The sequence below is a fragment of the Bos grunniens genome, chromosome 23, assembly GCF_055505025.1.
Source record: "Bos grunniens cultivar Pamir isolate PY7600 chromosome 23, Bosgru_T2T1.0, whole genome shotgun sequence".
Taxonomy (NCBI): domain Eukaryota; kingdom Metazoa; phylum Chordata; class Mammalia; order Artiodactyla; family Bovidae; genus Bos; species Bos grunniens.
In genome coordinates, this window is record NC_141187.1 from 33134904 (window position 1) to 33148765 (window position 13862).

General features: G+C 41.4%; 1 protein-coding gene, 1 long non-coding RNA gene and 2 other non-coding genes across 4 annotated transcripts; 1 reads left to right on the forward strand and 3 right to left on the reverse strand.

The window, feature by feature from the left end:
- Positions 1-1897: 1897 nt before the first annotated feature.
- On the forward strand, positions 1898-10340 carry LOC147347509 (uncharacterized). Its single transcript, XR_015152294.1, has 2 exons — positions 1898-2343; positions 10176-10340. It is a non-coding gene; the product is annotated as an uncharacterized LOC147347509 (long non-coding RNA).
- Positions 4964-12465, reverse strand: HMGN4 (high mobility group nucleosomal binding domain 4). Its single transcript, XM_086369872.1, has 2 exons — positions 12331-12465; positions 4964-6706 (listed from the first exon to the last, which is right to left on the reverse strand). Exon 2 carries the CDS (start codon positions 6639-6641, stop codon positions 6369-6371), a length of 273 nt encoding a protein of 90 aa, XP_086225998.1. The 5' UTR covers positions 6642-6706; positions 12331-12465; the 3' UTR covers positions 4964-6368.
- Positions 12466-12707: 242 nt separating this feature from the next.
- Positions 12708-12780, reverse strand: TRNAV-CAC (transfer RNA valine (anticodon CAC)). The gene has a single exon. It is a non-coding gene; the product is annotated as a tRNA-Val (tRNA).
- An 800-nt stretch (positions 12781-13580) lies between these two features.
- On the reverse strand, positions 13581-13653 carry TRNAR-ACG (transfer RNA arginine (anticodon ACG)). The gene has a single exon. It is a non-coding gene; the product is annotated as a tRNA-Arg (tRNA).
- Between the last annotated feature and the right edge of the window lie 209 nt (positions 13654-13862).

Consider the following 13862-nt stretch of genomic DNA (forward strand, 5'->3'; position numbering starts at 1 on the left):
CCCTACAAGCACCCAATTCAAGCTTTCCTTTCCTTTATACCACATTCGGTTAGAGTGTGCAAACAGCACTTTTTAGCACTCACATCTAAATGAATATATATATATAGCTAAGTATGTTATATATTTAGTTACTGGTTTTCCCAGTTGCTCAGCAGTAAAGAATCCACCTGCAATGTGGAAGACATGGGTTCCATGCCTGGGTTGGGAAGATCTCCTGGAGAAGGGAGTATGTTATTAAATAAAATCAATTTAGTTAATAACACTTTCTTATATATTTGAAAGTTGCTGAGAAAGTAAATCTCAAAAGTGTCATAAGAAAAAAAATTTGTAACTGTTAGGTGATGGATGCTAACTAAGCTTATTGTAGTGATCATTTCACAATGTATACAAATAGTGAATCATTACGTTGTACATCTGTAACAAATACCATACTGTATGTCTGTCATACCTCAAAAAAAATTTTAATGACTAAATTAGTGGCTTGAACATTTATCTTTGTGCTCTTTCAAGATTTCATATGCTTAACTTCATCACCTGAAAGAAATTTGGACAGATGTGACCAAAGTAATAATAAAAGTACTAATATCTACACGTGTGGTGGGACTTTCAATGTGCCAGGTACTGTGTTAAGCATTTTTGCTGAGTTTCTTAACTTGGGGACTGGTGAATTTGGATAGGGAAAAAAAAATTACATCTTTAAAACCCCTAACCTCTAACTGAAATTTTGCATATCCTTCACGGATGAATGTAGGCAACGAATTACAGTCAGAACTGTAGAGCAGAAGAACTGTTACATTTCCATATCCCATACTTGAGATACAAAGTATGTTACAGATATCTCATACTTAACTGTTTCAAAGTTACAGTAGTCATAAGATGGGTCTTGATGTTTAATATTTAATAGCTGGAATCAAGATTGCTGGGAGAAATATCAATAACCTCAGATATGCAGATGACACCACCCTTATGGCAGAAAGCGAAGAGGAACTGAAGAGCCTCTTGATGAAAGTGAAAGAGGAGAGTGAAAAAGCTGCTTAAAACTCAACATTCAAAAAAAATGAAGATCATGGCATCTGGTCCCATCAATTCATGGCAAATAGACAGGGAAACAGTGGAAACAGTGACAGACTTTTTATTTTATTGGGCTCCAAAATCACTGCTGATGATGACCGCAGCCATGAAATTAAAAGACGCTTGTTCCTTGGAAGAAAAGCTATGACCAACCCAGACAGCGCATTAAAAAGCAAAGACATTACTTTGCCAACAAAGATTCATCTAGTCAAATCTATGGTTTTTCCAGTAGTCTTGTATGGATGTGAGAGTTGGACTATAAAGAAAGTTGAGGGCTGAAGAATTGATGGTTTTGAACTGTAGTGTTGGAGAAGACGCTTGAGAGTCCCTTGGACTGCAAGGAGATCCAATCAGTCAATCCTAGAGGAAATCAGTCTGAATATTCATTGGAAGGACTGATGCTGAAGCTGAAGCTCCAATACTTTGGCCACCTGATGCGAAGAACTGACTGGTTAGAAAAGACCCTGATGCTGGGAATGACTGAAGGCGGGAGGAGAAGGGGATGACAGAGGATGAGATGGTAGGATGGCATCACCGACTCGATGGACATGAGTTTGAGCAAGCTCCGGGAATTGGTGATGGACAGGGAAGCCTGGCGTGCTGCAGTCCATAGGGTCGCAAAGAGTTGGACACGACTGAGCGACTGAACTGAACTGAACCGAAAAAGTACACATTGATATACCGCAAATTATTTTGTTTGGTAGCTTTTTCTGTAGTATAACTGCTTTTCTTTGTTATCCTATTTTAATGCTTTTTAAAATGTAATTTGAGAAGGGCTTCGTTGGTTTCAGCAGGAGGCCTGAGTGCTCCCAGGCACCTTGAAAGCCCTGCACCAGCGGCGACCTCCTAGTGCTGGCAATACCCTTGGCCCAGACTTCACTGAAGGGAACTCGAGGTTGGAGCTCGGGACCGGAAGCCCGAAGGTCTGCGAAGAGTGTAAGGAGCAATCCAGGGGAGAAAACTTCACGGTTTTGGCCTCCCCCATCAGCCTAGGGAATCAGGATGCACTCCAGCGGGGTCTGAGCGAGGCGACCGAGCAGCGGGGACCTCCGTGCGGCCTAGGTTTGCTCAGAGGTGTGTCCCGGCGCTTTGCGGCCTCAAGAAGAGGTGAAGAGGCGAGGACATCAGGGTTCGTGTCCTCGTCTTGGGGCAGTTAAAGTATCATGCCTGTATGACCCTGGGTGGAAGGCGCAGCGGGGCCTGGAGAGGAATGACGTACATTTTCCAAGGAGCACTATGACTGTGTTGAGAGAACAAGAGCAGACCCGGAAAGTAAGTTTCCCTCCCTCTTCTTTCCAACTCTTCCAGGACCAATGCCTCAGTTTTGACGGTCAGAAATTTTATTATTGAAAACGCTGGATCCTCAGTCTGTTTCGTGTCAGACACCCAAATTCTCAAAGTATTAATAAACCAGGATGTTAATTTATGAATTTACAGATAAGAATGTAAATGCTAAGTGGATCAGGAGCGTGGGCAAGAGAGGTTTAAAGGCTACTTTGTAATTTCCAAATTTGCTCTTCTCCACTTCAGAAATATTTGTCTAAAAAATTCTCCTCCTTGTACAGAAATAGTATCCCTTCTAGCTTTATGTTGCTAGAGATACACTAAAATTCTGAATTCCTATAACCACTTTCCCCCTTTCAAATTGTCCTTGCATTACTAATCTTCTTCACTGGAAATTACAGCTGTTTAGCTTGTAGAATATTGTTACTTAACATTTGATTTTTTTCCTAATGGTATCTGGGGAAATTCCTTAATCAGAAACACCAAATTATTCTTTTGGATGGATTACCTTTGAGGTTGGGTTACCAGTGATCTTAACAATAAGGAGCCTTCTAGATCCTGGAGTTATACACCTGGGTCTTAATCTGGATTTTACTTACTGTAGGACCTCAGGGCAAATTATTTAATTTCTGTTTGCCTCAGTCTCACTAAATGCTAAAATGGGGACAGTAATATGATTCAACTCATACAGTCATGGAAATAAAATTATACATGTAAATCACTGAGCAGAACAGTGTCTGGAAAACAATAAGCACTTAATGAGAAATATCTTATTACTGTTGACTAACTTCTGTTTTCATTTCACTGCTTAGGTGTCAAAATGCCTCAGAAAGTGTACTCTTTCATGCTCTGGCAACAAGGGTCAGGGCCTTCCTTCTGTGGGATTATCACAACAAACACCCAGTGATGACTTGAGTTTGATTTTGGATTCTTGACAACAGGGAATATTGATCTTTGATACTGTTCTGTGGTTTGGCAAAGAGAAAACACACATATTTGTAATATACCAAATAAAATGGAGTGGGAATAGTTGAACAGAGACAGGATAGTAATACAGCATGATAAAGTAGAATTTTCAGCAATTCAGTTGGGACAGCCATCTAACTGGTTTCCTCCTTCAACTCCTTACACCCTACTGCCCATGCATCAGTCACACACACACGCACACAGATAACTTAGATTGTGTAGATTCCCTATTCAGAAATTTAATGGCATTCCATCATTTTCAGAGAAAAATGACAATGTGGAGAGTCTTCCATTTTCTGGCCTCTCACTATCTCTGCAATCATATCAACTGTCACTCTTATCCACCCTCACTCCAATTCAGTCACTTCTGCCTCCTTGTTCTTCCTCGGCACACCAAACACATTTTCATCTCATCTCTGCATTTGATTTTCCCTCTGCTGGAATGCTTTCCCCTCGGAGACACATGTCTTATTCCTTTACTTCATTAGAAGCTCTGCTCAAATGTCATCTGATCAGAGAGGATTTCTCCAACCACCCTATCTAAATAGCACCCACTTACTCTTGATGAAAGTGAAAGAGAGTGAAAAAGTTGGCTTAAAGCTCAACATTCAGAAAACTGAGATCACGGCATCTGGTCCCATCACTTCATGGGAAATAGATGGGGAAACAGTGGAAACAGTGTCAGACTTTATTTTTTTGGGCTCCAAAATCACTGCAGATGGTGATTGCAGCCGTGAAATTAAGATTCTTGCTCCTCGGAAGGAAAGATATGACCAACCTAGAGAGCATATTAAAAAGGAGAGATATTACTTGTCCAACAAAGGTCCGTCTAGTCAAGGCTATGGTTTTTCCACTGGTCATGTATGGATGTGAGAGCTGGACTGTGAAGAAAGCTGAGCACCGAAAAATTGATGCCTTTGAACTGTGGTGCTGGACAAGACTCTTGCGAGTCCCTTGGACTGCAAGAAGATCCAACCAGTCCATCCTAAAGGACATCGGTCCTAGGTGTTCATTGGAAGGACTGATGCTGAGGCTGAAATTCCAATACTTTGGCCACCTCATGCGAAGAGTTGACTCACTGGAAAAGACCCTGATGCTGGGAGGCATTGGGGACAGGAAGAGAAGGGGATGACAGAGGATGAGATGGCTGAATGGCATCACTGACTCGATGCACATGAGTTTGGGTGAACTCCGGGAGTTGGTGATGGACAGGGAGGCGTGGTGTGCTGAGATTCATGGGGTCGCAAAGAGTTGGACACAACTGAACTGAACTGAACACTTGTTTATTTAAAGCACTCCATCACATAAATTTGTGTATTTTCTACACCCTCCCCCACTAGAATATCAACCTGGTGAAACCAGAGACTTTGTTTTGTTCACTGCTGTACTCCCAGCACTTGAACAATGCCTAAAACTAGAAAAAGGAAAGATTTAACGACTGTAAAGAAACAAAACAAAACAAAAAGAATGTATGGTTATCTATGTAGAAAGCCAAAAAGAATATACAGATATAAGAATGAATTTATAAAGGCTGATGAATCAACTTCAGCTGAAAACAGAAAATATAGTAACTAAAAATATATTGTATAAAGGTAGCATCCAACAGTTTACTGTCTCTAAGAAATATTAACAAAAGAAAACGTTTAATGGAGAAAATAATAACTTTATTGAAAGATATTTTAAAAGCCTAAATAAATGGAAAATTATACCATGTTCATGAATTGTAGGACTCAACATTATACTTAATTTATAAATTCAATACAAATCCAATAAAAATTTCAACTTTTCATCTGTTTGATTTGGAACTTGTCAATCTAATTCTAGAAGTTGTATAGAAAAGTAATTGGCTAAGAATAGCCAAGATACTCCAAGGAAGAAAAGTTTGTTGATGTTGAAGGTGGAGGTGGAATTGTCCTGAGATATCAAGACCTTTTTCTAAAGTGGTAGTACTCAGGATTGTATAGTACTGCCACAAGGTTAGACAAATTGATCAGTGAGTCAGAACAGAAACCATCAACAAACTCCCCCACCCCTCCACACAAAGAAAGTTGATTTATGAAAAGAGTCAGTGTTATAGATCATTGGGGAAAGAATGAACTTTTCCAGAAAATTGTGTTGGAACAACCACTTACCATATGGAAAAAAACATAATGAATTACTATCTCATGTTTTTGTAAAAATCAGTTCAGAGAGGACTAAAGACAAATGTGAAAAGCAAACTATAAAACTTTTTAAAGGCAGTAAAGAGTAGCTTTATGACTTTTGATTAGGAAATGATCACTCCCCTACCACAAAGCTAACTTGTATCCAGCTTTAAAAGAGACTTTCCAAAAATAGTTATTTCCAACAGGACATGGGTGACATTCCATAACATCTTACAACTTTCAAACTCCCCTCTCCAAAAAGTCAACAAAGTCTGTTGCTGCAATAAACAGGAAAAAATTTCAAAAAGGGTGATTATTTTACATGAGGCATTGAAGAGATTTTCACAGGTCAACTCCGACATGGAGGAAAGGAACTAAAAACTCCAGGATTATTAATGAGATGATCCACAAACTACAAACAGGAATCCTGGTTCTTCTGAGCAACACCATCTTGATGTCATCACCAGAAAGCCTGAGTATTGTTACCTGATGCAGCTGATTCTAGGGGTGTCAAGGCCGTATCATGATTCCTGGTTTCAGGAAGTCAAGAATGTGCTGATGACATCAAGAAAGGAGAAGACATGAAGTATTTTTTCTCCACACAGTAAGGCTTCTGAGCCATAGTGGCTGACATGCGTGAATGTCAGAGAATCTCTCCCGGGAACCAAAAATAATCTTCAAATACGAGGATAGATACTTCTATTTCCCCCCATTTCAATCTAGCTTCTGAAACATTCTACCAGTGGTTATTTACCCTTTCCACAAAAGACAACAATGAAGTATCTTGTGTGCTAACAACATAACTTAAAAAAAAAAAATCTACATTTTTATAAAATTTGATTTAAAAATAGTATTTCAAACAGCAGAGTCACTAGAAGTACAGAGCTATCAAAAAGGTACACTTCATTTGGCATCCCCAGTGCCTTCTGCTTTCTGTGACTGGACTGTAGAGGCATCTCGGTTTTTCGCAGGGTTGTTCCCATCCTTGCTGACTTCTGCTTTCCCCTTTCTCCCTTTGGCCAGCTTCTCTCCCTTCTTTGCAGGGGCCTTTTTTGGCCTGGGCTCCGGTTTTGGAAGGGCAGGTTTAGCAGACAACCGTGCTGATCTCCTCTGTGGCTCATCCTTCACCTTCCCTTTGTCACCTTTAGCATCGCCTTTTGCCTTTCTCTTGGGCATGGTGGCAGCAGCGCTCGGCAGCCCAAGGGGTTCTTCTGTCTTTCTCACTGTTCCTAGAAAGATTTCTTTGACAAGACACAAAAAGTTAAGTCATAAAGAAAAAGACTGACAAATTTAACTACATTAAAATTCACATTTAACTATATTAAAATTTGTAATTTATATAGCAAAAAGATGTGTAAAAAAGTCAAGTTACAAGCTGGGGAAAGATCTTCATAACACATATAACTGACAAAGGATTAGAGTCCAGACTATGTAAAGAATTCCTACAGCTCCATGAGAAAAGGATGAAAGGAAAATTTAAAAACAATGGGCAAAAGTATTAATAAGTACTTCTTAGAAAAAGCATGAATGGTGAATAAGCAAATACAAAGGTCAACCTCATTAGTAATATGGGTGTGAATACAAAAATCAAAGGATATAACATTTCATATCCATCAAATTGGTAAATTGTCTGACAATATTAAGGGCTCAGCAGATGTGGAACAATTAAAATGCATACACTTCTAGGGTGTGTGTTCATATGTGTGTAAATTAGTGTGTGGCATTATTTAAAGCAATTTCACCTCTAGGTGTTTACTTGGAGGAATTCTTGGAGGTGTGCATAGGAGACCCCTACAAGAATGTTTATAGCAACTTTGTAATTTAAAAAGAACATAGAAAGCACCCAGTGTCCTTCAACAGAATAAATACATTTTGGTAATATCTGCACAAGGAAATACTATTCAGCAGTAGAAATGAATAGACTACAGCTACATGCAAAAACACAGATGAATCTCAAGAACACAATGTTGGGCAAAAAACAGAGTTGCAAAATGGATCTACAGTATAGATCCATTTCTAAGTGTAAAACTAAATGACTTTTTCTATGCAGTAAAACTGAAAAGAGCAAGGGATAAATATAAAAATCCAAACAGTAGTCTCCTCAAAGGGAGCTGAGCAAAGGATGGTGTTCATCCAGAAATAAGAGGGGGTGGGGAGTTCTTCCCCTTAAACTAGAAGAGGGTGGGGAATGAAACATGAGTAGTACACCATTATTCTCTATATGTTACAGAGAGTAATTTTGTGTGTCTGCTCAAGAATAAAAGCCAGTTAAAAAAGGCGGGTAGCCCAGAGCACAGATTCAAGGTCATACAAAATAGAAATGATTTATTTTGAGTCTCGATAATTAGGACTTGGGCCCATGGCTGGTATTCAAACACTATGGAAATTTTTTAAAGCTTTAGGCCAAGATTAGCTACTCATCCTTGTGTCCCATCCTTGAAAATGTTACCTGGGGAATTCTGTAACCCTATGCCCTGCCTTACTCTATAATATTTTATTTTAAGAAAAAAAATTATCTTTTATGTAAATTGCTCCAGAGTTTTGTTTGGTACTTCTGCTGGATCTCACCATCTAGGTAGAGTGGGCAAACTTAGTCCTTGAGTAAACTCAGACTTTTTTTGAGCAAACTTAGATTTGATTTTTATGTTTCTTGGCTAACAAAGGCAAGTGACCACCTGTAAATGGTACTAAAACATCAAATTACTATTTTTTCACTATGACTAGAATTTCTGGAAATTTTGTCATTTTCCTTCCTTCTTGTGGAAGAGAGAGAGAAATGAGTTAAAGTAAAGAGGCTCAGTGGTAAAGATCTGTTTACAATGAAGGAGATGCCAGTTCGATCTCTGGGTCGGGAAGATCCCCTGGAGAAGGAAATGGCAACCCACTCCAGTATCATTGCCTGGGAAATCCCAGGACAGAGGAGCCTGGCAGGATATGGTCCATGAGGTATGGCAAGTCATTCTCTTCCATCTCACTCCAGTTTGTTTCTTAGCCCATGTCCTGTCCTGGGAATGCTCACAGTCTTTCCTAGGCTCAGTCTTCATGTTAGATCCCTTGAAATCCATCCCAAGCAGAGGAACCAGGATCACCACATGTCAAAGGCCCAAACACAGCAAGTGACAACAAAGATAAATTCAAGAAAAACAGGCCACAAGCTGGATTCTGGATCTGGAATATGGATTACATCCTTGAAACTCACACTTAGGAAGTTTATCAGGAGAACAGGTGACTGACCTTACAAATACAGGAGATAAATGCACAAATAATGAAAAAGCTGGCAGGATAAACATTATGTCATTTTCATGAAGGCCAAGGAGGTCGGGGAGGAAAAGGCTCTCATTGCCATGTATTAATATAAAATAAATTACTTGAGGTAGAGTACAGGGAATTTTTTTAGGGCAATGAAACTATTCTGCATGCTACTAACTGTAATGTTGGATAATGACATTATACATCAGAGAAAACCCACAGAAGTACATACAAAGCATGACCCTTAATGTAAACAATAATTATAATAATTAGTTAATAATAATGTATAAATATTGGCTCATCCATTGTAACAAACATACCACACCAATGCAAGTTGTTAATAATGGAGGTAGAGAGAGAAGAAATATATGGGCACTCTCTTTCTGCTAAACCTAAAACTGTTCTAAAGAAATAAAGTCTACCAGTTAAAGTTAAACAAAAACATTTTAAGAATTAAAAAAGAAAGAAAGAATTTGCTAGGTGATAAAATATATAAGTCACAGGACTATAAATATTCCATCATGCATGTGAATGAAAAGAAAAATTATTAATTGGCAGATAAATCTTTTCTAAGATTTTTTTTTTACTTAAAAAATTTTTAACTGAAATATAGTTGATGTACAATATGATTTTAGCTTCAAGTGTGGCAGATAAATTTTTAAAGTAATATAACTTTGGGGAATACAGAGATAGGACTTTCAATGGTATCAACAAGGCAAGAAATTATCAAGACAGATACTGAGGTTTTTTTCCCAAGACATGGCAACAATTTTAAAAGCTTTAGGAATCTAACAATTCCCTTTTGTTAAAATAACATTTCTCATGGCAAAATTTTATTAACAGACAATAGAACAAGTTTGTGAAAGTTCTGAATCATTGGAATTCATTTTGTAAAGAACTGGACTGAAATTCTTGAGAAAATCTCAATTTAACTCTTCATTTAACCAAACTGCTTGTTTTATGATGTGGAAAGGTATCTCTCTCAGTAGCCTTAAGGGGGGAGGGAATGTCCTTTTTTTTAAAATCCTTTTCTTAGCTACGAAGATTTGTGTTTTTTTTTTAATATTAGAAAAAGACCTATGATGTTTAAATATACTGAGAGAAACAGCTTTAAAAAAAAGACTAATAGAGAAATAAAAAGCAAATGATGTTTTTCTTCTGTAATAAAAATATACAAATGGTTAGTAAGATGAGGAGATACAGGTGTATTAAAATCTTCTGCAAAGTTAACTTCTGGGAATTCCCCAAACTGTGTCAATAACATATAAAATACATCAATCTCTGTCCCCAGAAATGGGCTGAATTTGTCCACCCCCACAACCAAATTCATAGGTTGAAGTCTTAACCCTCAGTACCTCAGATTGTGACTGTATTGGGAGATGGGGCCTTTAAAGAGATGAACAAGTAAAATGAATTTATATGGGTGGGTCTTAATCCAATGACTGTCATACTGGATATTAGGACACAGATAATACAAACAGAGAGGACCACGTGAGGATACAGTAAGAAGATGCCATCTGCAAGTCAAAGAGAGAGGTCTCAGAAGAAGCTGAACCTGCCGCCACCTTGATCTTGGACTTCCAGCTTCCAGGACTGTGAGAAAATAAATATCTGTGGTTCAAGATATTCAGTCTGTGATGTTTTGTTATGGCAGTCCTAACAAACAAGTACAGGAGGAAAGAGTGTAAAGGCCTCAGTGACTTATGATACATCTTGTATTAGATTAATTCTGATGTTTTGCCCAGCTCTCAAAATCTTTTTTCCATGCTTTTTTCTCTTTCATCATGAGCCTGTCTCTACTATCCGAGGACCAAATCCCACCTCATCCCATACGCACCCCACACCATCCCCAGCAAAGTCACATTTTAGCAGCAGCCTTTTGCTTCTTTGATTGTTACTGAACTGGGTTCTAGGAAGTTTGTTCTAACTTGGGTTCTGGTTTCAATCCCATCCCAAAGTCAGAAAGCCACCCTCTTCTCTCCACCTCTTACTTATGGCAAGATAGTGCCTTGGCGTTGGAGGGAAGACCTGGAAAATGGTTACAACACCAAGCTTAGGAAGGAGACAATAAAGAATATAGTATAAATAAATAAAAGAGCCTATTCAAGGTGCGGTACACTACAGGAGAAGAGGTCACACAGTGTCACTCTCCAAGGCCTATTTGTTCTCCACATTCCAAGGTGGGCAGACTGAGCTTCTACATGAGGTTAAGTGAGAGAGACTGGGGGAGGGAGGGAGGGTGAGTAGGTGAAGGTAAGAAAGGGCAGAGTGTTTAAAAGGGTAGGCCTACGGCTGCATTTTGTCAGAACACACCTGATTTGAACAGAAGGAGAGAGCCATAAGCTTCCAGACAAACTGTGACCCATCTGCAGCACGTTGGCTTGGGGCACACTCAGCTTCCCTGCTAAAGGACTCCTGTTCCTCAGCATCAGGGAAAGATGGAGAGGATGAATCCTCATCACCTTCTAGGCCCCTGAAGCCCTTGTTCCTCTCAAGGCACCACATTAACTCACCTGTATTTCTGAGTAGTATAGAGGGGATTTTAAGTGAAAATGTCTTAGATAAGTTTGTATTGAGCACTTGCCAAACTTACTGTCTTGCTAACAAGTGAAACTATTACAAGATGATAAAAGCATGGGTCTTCCAGAGAAGGTATGAAAATGGAGGAGCAGCAGGGCTGGGGAAGGGATGCCTATACACATTGCCTGTTAAAAAAGGGAAGGGAAAAAAAAACACAAACAGTTCACAACAGTTCATTAGGTAAGGATTGTCCTTTCTTGTCTTAAGTCCATAACAACATCACATTCATATTAGTCATTTGAGGGAACCTGGAGCAATGTGATCTGAGAGACTAGGTTTGGCTAACTGTTAGAAATAGTAACAATAATAGTATTAATTCATCTAACAAGAAGATCCTGAGGATATACCCAAGGCTGTTTGGTATTAGACAGCAAGACTTCTTTCCCAGAAAAGCGTTTGATTGATTCACTTAACATGGAAGCAGGTCATGTCACAAACAGAGTTAAGAAGCCAGACCCCAGGCCACAAATCCTGGTTTTAAACAAGTGCTGCCAGTGACTTCTCAAGCTTCAAAGCAATACAGAATATCCACAGCTGGCCCATTTCTTAACTTTGGAGTCTTTTTTCTTGTTGACAGGGAAAGGCCAAAGTGGAGGCAGACTCAACCCTTCGGTGTCTCCTTTAGGAGGGGGTTCTCAGTCGTGAGGCCTCGTAAGCTGGGGAAGGGCGGTGAGAAAGAGTCCAGGCCAGGGCAGCCCAGCCCACAGCCCTGCTGGCCCAAGGTTTTTAAATCCCCTCCTTGCCTCCCTTTTTTTCTGCCCTAGCGTCTCCGTGAGGGGACTTCTCATCCCTGAAGGACCTGAGATCTCTCTAACCTTCACCTCCCGGATTCCGCTTTTCCCAAAGATTCACACTCGAAGCCCAGGACAGCCACGGCAGCTGTTCTGGAGAGTGGAAGGCAAGGTGGGGCTGTCGGGGGCCCGAGGTCACCTAATCACGACAAGGGCCAGATTGCAGAAGGGTCGCCAATCTACGGAGGGCAGCGGGATTACCCCGGTTTTCCGGAGACGCAAGCTCAGGCTCCCCGGGTACTCACCCGAGTCTCGCGGCCGTCCGAGGGGCGCGGGACTCCCAGCTGCCGGCCTGCAACGCCGGTGCCCGGGGCTGAGGCAAGGCCGTCACGGACCGCAGGCTGGCGAAAAGACGCCCGGAGCTGGGCGCTGCCGGGAACAGGAAGGCAAGTCAAGGCAAGGATGCGCTTCCGGGGCTGCGGGCTTCGGGCAGCCTCGCCGAGCCGGGGACCGGCCGGCTCTCCCCCGCGCGAAGCGTGCGTCCGCTTCCGGCGGCTCCCGACCCACCCTGAGCAGCGTGGCCTCGGCACCACGGCCTGGGGCGAGAGAAATAAGAAAAGGAGGTGTCAAGATTTTTAACTATCTTTATAAAGGCGCGCCAGTGTCGCTAAAGAAAAACACTTGTTTCCGCCCGGTTTCGAACCGGGGACCTTTCGCGTGTGAGGCGAACGTGATAACCACTACACTACGGAAACCTCTTGGAAGTGGATTTCCTCCGCAGATCCTTTCTGCTAAAAACAAACTCCTCCCATTTCCTCCTCCTCTTCCGATTTCTCATCTTTATCTTTGCAATTGTGCATTGTTAATACGCGAGTGGTTCTTCTACTACTCTCCCAAATGAGAGCGGCCAATTAGATGCGCAAAGCCCCTGCAGCATACAGATCTGAAGCCAAATTCTTAATACATTCTTATTCTGGAAATGACCGGATAGGGGAGAAAAAGAGACTTCAATCCCTTCACTCTTATTTTTCTCCCCACCCCCCTCACTATTACTTTCAATCTGAACTTTTGGATTTTAATTTCTTTCTCTTGCCTTACTGCTGCTGCTGCTAAGTCACTTCAGTCATGTCTGACTCTGTGTGACCCCATAGACGGCAGCCCACCAGGCTCCCCCATCCCTGGGATTCTCCAGGCAAGAACACTGGAGTGGGTTGCCATTTCCTTCTTGCCTTACTAGGTTAACCTTAAACCCATCTTTCAGTCAAAATGGACTGGCGGGGCTGGGCGTGTCACCGAGCCCAGGCACAGTTCTCTGTTCGGCTCTGGCTAGCGCCACCGCATGGTCGGACGCGGAATTTGCTCTGCAAAGGAGTTTTGACCCCACTTGTGGTCAAAAGCGGGTCCTTCTCGTTCATGAGACTTACAAACAGAGGAACTTCAAACTTCACCTTGCAGTGGATTTTCTTTTTTTTTTTTTTTGCAGTGGATTTTCTAACTCCACTCAGTTTCTCAGTGGTCAGCAGAGGTAAAGAAGGAAAAGTGAGGATGCGCGCTACGAGCCAGCCAGGAGTCGAACCTGGAATCTTCTGATCCGTAGTCAGACGCGTTATCCATTGCGCCACTGGCCCTCGCACGTGGGTGGTTGGGAGGCGGACCTGCCTTCATCAGAAACTAGGCGGCGGCACACGTCCACTTTTTGGAGTCTGCTCCTGGGCCTGAAAGCCGCGTTTTCTTGGCTAGTTCAGACTGCAGAGCGTGAACTCTCTGGCGGCCATTTCGTCTGCAGGCGCCCCAGCGTCTTGCTCCTTTCTCAGGATGTCTGTACCGACCCCTGCAC

Excerpts from the sequence above, each read along its gene's own strand:
- HMGN4 (XM_086369872.1), bottom strand. The coding sequence starts at position 6,641 with ATGCCCAAGAGAAAGGCAAAAGGCGATGCTAAAGGTGACAAAGGGAAG.